The 10,460-nt window shown below is 42.9% G+C and overlaps 1 protein-coding gene across 2 annotated transcripts; it reads right to left on the bottom strand.

Annotated features, from left to right (window-relative positions):
* Positions 1–63: 63 nt before the first annotated feature.
* On the bottom strand, positions 64–9,780 carry LOC115141948 (SAM domain-containing protein SAMSN-1-like). Of its 2 annotated transcripts, none has more exons than XM_065000474.1 (7): positions 9,608–9,780; positions 8,682–8,891; positions 6,896–7,011; positions 2,871–3,027; positions 2,541–2,753; positions 2,004–2,151; positions 64–1,155 (listed from the first exon to the last, which is right to left on the bottom strand). In XM_065000474.1, the coding sequence occupies exons 1-7, from the start codon at positions 9,662–9,664 to the stop codon at positions 1,004–1,006; spliced, it is 1,053 nt and encodes a 350-aa protein (XP_064856546.1). In that variant the 5' UTR covers positions 9,665–9,780; the 3' UTR covers positions 64–1,003. The 2 variants fall into 2 exon arrangements, with proteins under 2 accessions (XP_064856546.1, XP_029537236.1); XM_029681376.2 differs by having other exon boundaries at positions 2,871–3,022; positions 6,897–7,011; positions 9,608–9,778.
* Between the last annotated feature and the right edge of the window lie 680 nt (positions 9,781–10,460).

Raw genomic sequence — 10,460 nt, forward strand, 5'->3', positions numbered from 1 at the left:
CATTTTGATTGAAAATATATTATACATTCAGTGCAGTACAAATTAACGGATTAGTTAGACAGATGACTTGATGCATAAATACTTTATTAATGTGTGACATATTGCACTTATTGAGTTCTACAAGTATGTACATTTCACAGGAGGTTGGTGGCAACTTAATTGGGGTGGACGGCTTATGGTTAGGGCTGGAGCGGAAAAAGTAGAACGATATCAAATACATCAAACATATGGTTTCCATGTGTTTGATGCCATTCCATTCGATCGTTTCAGCCATTATTATGATCCGTCCTCCCCTCAGCAGCCTCCACTGGTACTGTACATTTTGTTGAACCAGGATTGTTCAAAAAGATATGTAAAAACTCCCGTGCACACACACACACATATTTGTTTTACTATCCTTGTTGGGACAAGGAATTTCCATTCAAAATCCCATTTTCCCTGACCTTAAAACTAACCTTAAACCTAACCCTAACCACAACCCCCTAACTCCTAAACCTAACCCCTTAAGCCTGAAATAGCCTTCTGTCACCACAAGGATAGTAAAACCAAACACACACACACACCATAGTTTCCAGCACAATACACAAACATTAAGATTTGATTTAAGTCAAATATAATTTGTCAGGGGTGTCATTCCATGGAAGGCCTAGTGTCTGCAAGTTTTAGTTGTTTTCCTTTCAATTAAGACATAAACTATCAGGTGTGGGGAGTTCCTTTCTAATTTGTGATCTTTATTCATCAATCAAGTACTAGGGAGGAGTGAGAACCCGCAGCTATTCGGCCCGCCGTGGAATGAGTTTGACACCTGTGCTTCATGTGAATGAATAGGTTAGATAAAAGGTGCATAAAAGAGGAATAAATGCATTGGTTTTAAGAAAAATTGGCTACATTTAACATTTAATTAATTAAATCCCATCTTGTTAAACCAAATACAGACAAGACAAACATGGTGAGCCATTGTAATTTACATGTCAAAACCTGTTAGTTAGGATAGTCTGGCCTATCAGTGTGTGACTGGTTGGCTCTCTGTGTCCTCTTTTCTGTTTTCAGAGCACTCTGAAAGAATAAAGCAGCCTGAGTCTCTTGGACAGTCGCTCTTCTCCACCTTCAAACTGTGTGATGAAGAGGGCTCCTCACTCTCCCTCACATCATCGCCTGCGAACACAAGAACAAAGCAGTCTGGTTGGTTGGATCCTCAGACCCAGACAGACTCCTGTGGGTTGCCAGCTTAGCTGCCCCGATCCAAGTCAATTTAAATTAATTTTGGTTGCCATTCTCAAACCATCCAAATGGAATTAAGTTTGATTTAATGACTAGATCCATCCCTGACTGGTAATCTTTGCCAGGGTTAGCCAACAGCCAGTCATGATATCTGGTTTAGCCAGGGTGGCAGTGCCATCTGTTTGGTCCGAGACTAGCCCACAGTCACGATATCTGGTTCAGCCAGGGTGGCAGTGCCATCTGTTTGGTCCGAAACTAGCCCACAGTCACGATATCTGGTTCAGCCAGGGTGGCAGTGCCATCTGTTTGGTCCGAAACTAGCCCACAGTCACGATATCTGGTTCAGCCAGGGTGGCAGTGCTATCTGTTTGGTCCGAAATTAGCTCAAACAGACATTTATGACCTTAATTTAGACCAACATAAATGGAGTTATGTGGGGACACAAACATAAATAACCTTTATGCTAATTGTACGCATCCTGTTTTGTAAGCAGCTGACAGAAACGGTCTAGTATTGCTCATTTCCTAATCTGGATTGGAGACCAATCTTTCTGTTTCATTTTATGTTTCAGAGCCTTGCAGTGTTTTATAGAGGAAGACATTTTGTCTCTTTAAGCAGTTTCTCTCTGACTGGTGCCAACTCAGCAGGATGAGCAATTCTAAAATAATAGCAGCGATAAGCATCTGCTTATTATAACATACAAAGATCAATTGGCTATTCCCTTTGCCCAAATATAAATACAGTAGGGCTAGGCTACAGTAGAAATTGGTTTTGCTACTCACTCTCTGTATATCTGCAGTCGACAGCAGCCAGCAGCCTGACTCTGTGTTCTGGATTCATCACGTTCAGCTCTATAAGGTGTTTCTCCTGCAGGTGCCTCAGGTCCTCTACTGTCTGGTAGCCATTCAGAAGCAGTGCAGATGCATACTCCTTGAATAAACAAGATACAGTTCCATCTCATCTACCTTTCATAATCTTATACTAATCTGTTCACATTTGAGTGCTTTAGGTTATGCTTATGCATATTAAAAATGTTTGTTGTGCATTTGAGACAACACTGATTGGTTACTGTAAAGAGGAAAGAACAAAATGTGTCTGTATTTGGAAGTCATTTAAAGAGTCAGAGCTTGACCATGGCTAGAAGCTATCCAGCTTTTGTCAAATTAACGTCATTTTAGCTAACCATAACCCTTTTCCTAACCTTAGCCCAATTATTCTAACCTGCTAGGTTAATTCTCCTAACCTGCTACGAAAAGTCAAATCTGAAGTTAATTTGACAATAGATGGATCCCTTCTAGCCATGCCATCCGAGCACTCACCTCTAGATGTAGCCGCTCCAGTAGTTCCAGTAGTGTCTTTGGTCGTGGTCTCTTGCTCATCCTCTGAGGCCTGATCTTTGGCGCCTCCTCCTCTCTTTCTTTCTCCATGAGCATGTCAACATAGATGAACTTGAAATTGCCCACTTTGTTGTTCAGAATCCCTGTCCATATGCCCATGGGAGGTTTACTGATGATGCTGATAATGTCTCCAACCTGGGAAGAGACATCAATAGATTGGACTCATACATATAGATCATGAAACAGCACTTACAAACAGCTTTCATAGCATTTCACAATACACCCATTCTGGAAACATTATCTTCTGTCTACCTTGAGTTTGAGGGAGTCAGTGTCATATGGGCTGGGAACAAAGTCTGTGTGGACCCGTGCTCTACCACAAAAGTGTCCGTTGTAGGAGCCGTCCTCTTCTAGTCTCAGACTGTCTCTGGTACTGGAGCCATCTGAGACGCTGGCCAAACCACCTGAGCCAACAGGGGACAATACATCACATTATGATTACACTGCACAGATTTACCCATGGACCAAGAATAGGTTGTGTGTGTATCCTTGTGTTGGAGGGAAGGTTACAAGCCTATCCTAATATTGTAATATGATGGTAATAATAAAATAAAATGTTATTTGTCACATGCGCCGAATACAACAGTTGTAGACTTTACAGTGAAATGCTTACTTACGAGCCCCTAAGCAACAATGCAGTGAAAAAAAAACGAATAAGAAATAAAAGTAACAATTAAAGAGCAGCAGTAAAATAACAATAGCGAGACTATATACATGGGGGTACCGATACAGAGTCAATGTATATATACATGGGGGCACCGGTTAGTCAAGGTAATTTGTCACACCCTGACCATAGTTTGCTTTGTATGTTTCTATGTTTTAGTTGGTCAGGGTGTGATCTGAGTGGGCATTCTATGTTGGATGTCTTGTTTGTCTATTTCTATGTCTGGCCTGATATGGTTCTCAATCAGAGGCAGGTGTTAGTCATTGTCTCTGATTGGGAACCATATTTAGGTAGCCTGGGTTTCACTGTGTGTTTGTGGGTGATTGTTTCCTGTCTCTGTGTTTTGCACCAGATAGGGCTGGTTTAGGTTTTCTCACGTTTATTGTTTTTGTGGTGTTTATCTTTTGTTATTAAACATGAATCAAAGAAACCACGCTGCATTTTGGTCCGCCTCTACTTCACCTAAAGAAAACCGTTACATAATTGGGGTAATATGTACATGTAGGTAGAGTTATTAAAGTGACAATACATAAATGATAACAACAGAGAGTAGCAGCGATGTAAAATAAAAGAGGGGGGCAATGCAAATAGTCAGGGTAGCCATTTGATTAGATGTTCAGGAGTCTTATGGCTTGAGGGTAGAAGCTGTTTAGAAGCTTCTTGGACCTAGACTTGGTGCTCTGGTACCGCTTGCCATGCGGTAACAGAGAGAACAGTCTATGACTAGGTGGCTGGAGTCTGACAATTGTTAGGGCCTTCCTCTGACACCGCCTGGCATAGAGGTCCTGGATGGCAGGAAGCTTTTCCCCAGTGTTGTACTGGGCCGTATGCACTACCCTCTGTGGTGCCTTGTGGTCAGAGGCCGAGCAGTTGCCATACCAGGCAGTGATGCAACCAGTCAGGATGCTCTCGATGGTGCAGCTGTAGATCCTTTTGAGGATCTGAGGACCCATGCCAAGTCTTTTCAGTCTCCTGGGGGGGAATAGGTTTTGTCGTGCCCTTTTCACGACTGTCTTGGTGTGCTTGGACCATGTTAGTTTGTTGGTGATGTGGACACCAAGGAATTCATAGCTCTCAACCTGCTCCACTACAGCCCGTCGATGAGAATGGAGGCGTGTTCAATCCTCTTTTTCCTGTAGTCCACAATCATCTCCTTTGTCTTGTTCACGTTGAGGGAGAGGTTGTTGTCTTGACACCACACGGCCAGGTTTCTGACCTCCTCACTATAGGCTGTCTTGTCATTGTCGGTGATCAGGCCTACCACTGTTGTGTCATCGGCAAACTTAATGACGGTGTTCGAGTCGTGCCTTGTCGTGCATTCATGAGTGAACACGGAGTGCAAGAGGGGACTGAGCATTCACCCCTGAGGGGCCCCTGTGTTGAGGATCAGCGTGGCGGATGTGTTGTTACCTTCCCTTACCACCTGGGGGCGGCCTGTCAGGAAGTCCAGGATCCAGTTGCAGAGGGAGGTGTTTAGTCCCTGGGCCCTTAGCTTATTGATGAGCTTTGAGGGCACTATGGTGTTGAACGCTGAGCTGTAGTAAATGAATAGCATTCTCACATAGGTGTTCCTTTTGTCCAGGTGGGAAATGGTAGTGTGGAGTGCAATAGAGATTGCATCATCTGTGGATATGTTAGGGCGGTATGCAAATTGGAGTGAGTCTAGGGTTTCTGGGATAATGGCGTTGATGTGAGCCATGACCAGCCTTTCAAAGCACTTTATGGCTACAGATGTGAGTGCTACGGGTCGGTAGTCATTTAGGCAGGTTACCTTAGTGTTCTTGGGCACAGGGACTATGGTGGTCTGCTTAAAGCATGTTGGTATTACAGACTCGGACAGAGAGAGGTTGAAAATGTCAGTGAAGACACTTGCCAGTTGGTCAGCGCATGCTCACAGTGCACGTCATGGTAATCCGTCTAGCCTTGTGAATGTTGACCTGTTTAAAGGTCTTACTTACATCGGCTGCAGAGAGCGTGATCACACAGTCTTCCGGAACAGCTGATGCTCTCATGCATGTTTCAGTGTTATTTGCCTCGAAGCGAGAATAGAAGTAGTTTAGCTCATCTGGTAGGCTCGTGTCACTGGGCAGCTCTCGGCTGTGCTTCCCTTTATAGTCTGTAATGGATTACAAGCCCTGCCACATCCGAGAAGCATCAGAGCCGGTGTAGTACGATTCAATCTTAGTCCTGTGTTGACACTTTGCCTGTTTGATGGTTCGTCGCAGGGCATAGCGGGATTTCTTATAAGCTTCCGGGTTAGAGTCCCGCTCCTTGAAAGTGGCAGCTCTAGGCTTTAGCTCAGTGTGGATGTTGCCTGTAATCCATGGCTTCTGGTTGGGGTATGCATGTACGGTCACTGTGGTGACGACGTCATCGATGCACTTATTGATGAAGCCAATGACTGATGTGATGTACTTCTCAATGCCATCGGAGCAATCCCGGAACATTTTCCAGTTTGTGCTAGCAAAACAGTCCTGTAACTTAGCATCTGCTTCATCTGACCACTTTATCATTCATTGAGTCATTGGTGCTCCTGCTTTAATTTTGGCTTGTAAGCAGGAATCAGGAGAATAGAATTATGGTCATATTTGCCAAATGGAAGGTGAGGGAGAGCTTTGCATGCATCTCTGTGTGTGTGGCGTAAAGGTGGTCTAGAGTTTTTTCCCCCTCTGGTAAAACATTTAACATGCTGATAGAAATTTGGTAAAACCGATTTAAGTTTTCCTGCTTATGGCGGAATACAGCTCATTGAGTGCAGTCTTAGTGCCACCATCAGTTCGTGGTGGTATGTAGACAGCCACAAAAAAATACAGATGAAAACTATCTAGGTAGATAGTGTGGTCTACAGCTTATCATGAGATACCTCTACCTCAGGAGAGCAAAACCTTGAGACTTCCTTAAATATCTTGCACCAGCTGTTGTTTACAAAAATACATAGTCCGCCATCCCTTGTCTTACCAGACGCCGCTGTTCTATCCTGCCGATACAGCATATAACCAGCCAGCTGTATGTTGATAGTGTTGTCGTTCAGCCACGACTCCATGAAGCATAATATATTACAGTTTTGAATGTCCAGTAGTTTAATCTTTCGTAGGTCATTGATTTTATTTTCCAAATATTGCACGTTTGCTAGCAGAATGGAAGGCAGTGGGGGTTTATTCGATCACCTACGAATTCTCAGAAGACAGTCCGCCCTCCGGCCCATTTTTCTCTGCTTTCTCTTCACGTTTCCAGGAAAGTAGTATGTCATTCACGTTGGGCTCGTCGGACTCGTTAAAGGAAAAAAAGGATTCTGCCAGTTCATGGTGAGTAATCGCAATTCTGATGTCCATAAGAGAGCAGCAACATTATGTACAAAATACAAAATAAGTTTAAAAAAAACAAGTTACAAACAACGCAAAGAAACAAAAAAAACACAATTGGATAGGAACACGTAAAACGTCAGACTTCTTTTCCGGGGCCATCTTAATAATATGGTAATACAATGGTAAAATAAAATAAATGAAAACACATCACATTAGCTTATTCTTCATTTACAAACATGTAACTTCATTTACAGACTTGTATGAGGAGAGACATTACTTTCTGTTCACATCCCTGTGGAGAGGACTTACTGGAGGAGCTCTGTCCGCTGCAGAGGCTCTCCAGAGAGTTGCTGGTCTCTTCAGAGCCTTTCTCAACAGGACTGCTCTCTTTTTCCTCCTCTAGGTCTCTGTCAGTGTCCTCACCCTGCATGGGGAAATACAAGATGGACAAGCCACTATGTGAGTAAGCTAAATCATTTCAGGGTGGATTCCTTTGCTATATAAATAACAGATACTGACTAGGTTTTTGGATACTATTTTGTCACTTAGACCTAATTTCAATACACATTGAGTCTTGCTTGGCCAAACTTACACTACATGACCAGAAGTATATGGACACCTGCTCGTTTGGCCCTGTCCGGGGATATCATCGGATGGGGCCACAGTGTCTCCTGACCCCTCCTGTCTCAGCCTCCAGTATTTATGCTGCAGTAGTTTACATGTCGGGGGGTCAGTTTGTTATATCTGGAGTACTTCTCCTGTCTTATCCGGTGTCCTGTGTGAATTTAAGTATGCTCTCTCTAATTCTCTCTTTCTCTCTTTCTTTCTCTCTCTCGGAGGACCTGAGCCCTAGGACCATGCCTCAGGACTACCTGGCATGATGACTCCTTGCTGTCCCCAGTCCACCTGGCCGTGCTGCTGCTCCAGTTTCAACTGTTCTGCCTGCGGCTATGGAATCCTGACCTGTTCACCGGACGTGCTACCTGTCCCAGACCTGCAGTTTTCAACTCTCTAGAGACAGCAGGAGTGGTAGAGATACTCTTAATGATCGGCTATGAAAAGCCAACTGACATTTACTCCTGAGGTGCTGACTTGCTGCACCCTCGACAACTACTGTGATTATTATTATTTGACCATGCTGGTCATTTATGAACATTTTGAGCATCTTGGCCATGTTCTGTTATAATCTCCACCCGGCACAGCCAGAAGAGGACTGGCCACCCCTCATAGCCTGGTTCCTCTCTAGGTTTCTTCCTAGGTTTTGGCCTTTCTAGGGAGTTTGTCCTAGCCACCGTGCTTCTACACCTGCATTGCTTGCTGTTTGGGGTTTTAGGCTAGGTTTATGTACAACACTTTGAGATATTAGCTGATGTACAAAGGGCTATATAAATAAATTTGATTTGATTTTGATCCAGCCAAAGCTTGGTATTGCGCATGGTGATCTTAGGCTTGTGTGCGGCTGCTTGGCCATGAAAACCCATTTCTTCCAACTAACAGTTATTGTGCTGACATTGCTTCCAGGTGCAGTTTGAAACTTGGTAGTGAGTGTTGCAACCGAGGACAGACGATTTTTACGCATTACATGCTTCAGCGTTCTTTGAGCTTGTGTGGCATACCACTTCGCGGCTGAGCCGTTGTTGCTCCTAGAAGTTTCCACTTCACAATAACAGCACTTATAGTTGACCAGGGCAGCTCTAGCAGGGCAGAAATTTGAAGAACTGACTTGTTGGAAAGGTGGCATCCTGTGTCCGTGCCACATTGAAAGTCACTGAGCTCTTCAGTAAGGCCATTGTTTGTCTATGGAGATTGCATGGCAGTGGGCTCGATTTTATACACCTGTCAGCAATGTGTGTGGTTGAAATGGCCAAATCCACTAATTTGAAGGGGTGTCCACATACTTTTGTATATATAGTGTATTTTACAAGAGTGTTCTTATGACGTAGGTAGACGTCACAATGGTGCATTTGAGTATGTGGGTTATAGCCAGTCAGATGGAAAATATGCAATATTTTAAGAGCTCTAGATGTTTTTATACACTACGCAAATATAAGTACTGTGTAGGATGAGAAAGAGGCAGTCTGTAGTGTAACTCACAGCTTCCTCAGAGAAGGTTTTGAAGTGCTTCTTGCCCATCTTCCTGCGCATGGTTAGAGAGATGGCCTTCATCTTCTTCCCCAGGCTGCCTTGTTTGGTCTGATCAGAACTCTCACATCCAGACTCCTCTGTCACTTTTGTTACATTTTCCTCTAGTCCGGCTGGTGATGGTTGTCTGATGCCGTCAAATCGCCCAAAACTGGTGGAGCGCTGCATGGAGAGATCACAGATGACACATTGAATATGTGTTTGTCACAGTGGCAGCAGGAGTCAGGACTCAATCTGGAACATTATGCAATACATGTTGCACACCCATCCCACCAAATCACTATGGGTTTTTGATGATTTCCTTTCCTTTTACGTTTCTTATGACATAGGTAGACGTTTTTATACACTACGCAAATATAAGTACTGTGTAGGATGAGAAAGGGACCAAATCAGTGGTAATTAATTATTTTATCCTACTCCCTTGATTTACAGTTATACTGCGCCATTGTCTTGAGCAATGTGTCTTGAGCCTAGAAGTCTGGCACGTGAGGCTACTTGAACTCAATCCCATTTGCACTATGCGTGTATCTCTATCATGATGTGCTTGTGAGGTACAGCTAATAGATTTTCATAAACCTAAAAGTATTTTATGAATAATTCCAGTAAATCCCTATTACATACCAGGACCCCACACTGCAGCAATCTAGGGAACCTTTTGAGTAATTTGACGGACCCTCCCCCTCCTCACAACTTTGACCATATATCTGCTGCACTTCTACTCATCATCAGTCAGACACTGCTTCTTCTTTTAGTTAGAATCACATTTTAGTGCTAACTATTGTGGGTAGTTAGCACTAAAGAGTTGTCAATTCTACACAAATACTTATCAATTCAATGTATTTAAACATGCTACTTAGAAATAATGTGTTTCCACCTACCTTTGGTTTACTGAGCTTTGGTTTGTCTGAAACATTTGAAGCTGCCCTCTGTAGCATTTTGTGTTGATGTTGTTTGGTTTTAAAGTTCAGTCTAATGTAATCTTAAAGAAGCCTTTCTGTACTCTGACCAACTCTGATGGTAGTTAAGTGTTAACTGCACTAAACTAACCCAGAACGAATGCTTGGCTTCCTCAAAATGACAGGATGTGACATGTGAGGCAATCAACATTCTTTCTATTACCACGGTATCCGTTTCAGAAGGGGAAAAAACACATTCTGCTAGGTGAGCACTTTGCGGTCTCTCTCTAAAAATATTTTAATTTCTAGGAACACTGTGATGGTGACATAATTTTAGAACCTAGTTACCATTTGTGGTTGGGCTACATTTGCTGCATGACTCACACCTGACATAGGCTATACAGTGCCTTCAGAAAGTATTCATACCCCTTGACTTATTCCACATTTTGTTGTGTTACAGCCTGAATTCAAAATTGAATAAATATATTTTTTCTCACCAATCTACACACAATACCCAACAATGACAAAGTATTTTTGCTAATTTATTGAAAAGTAAATACAGAAATGTCTAATTTACATACGTATTCACACCCCTGAGTCAATACATTTTAGAATCACCTTTGGTAGTGATTACAGCTGTGAGTATTTCTGGGTAAATATTTAATAGCTTTGCACACCTGGATTATACAATATATGGACATTATAATTTTTAAGTTGGTCAAGTTGGTTGTTGATCATTGCCTAGACAGCCTTGCATTAGATGTTAAAGCCGAGTCAAAACTCTAACTAGGCCACTCAGGAACATTCTTGGTAAGCAACCACAGTGTATATTTGA

This window comes from Oncorhynchus nerka, linkage group LG14 (assembly GCF_034236695.1).
Source record: "Oncorhynchus nerka isolate Pitt River linkage group LG14, Oner_Uvic_2.0, whole genome shotgun sequence".
NCBI classification, from domain to species: Eukaryota; Metazoa; Chordata; class Actinopteri; order Salmoniformes; family Salmonidae; genus Oncorhynchus; species Oncorhynchus nerka.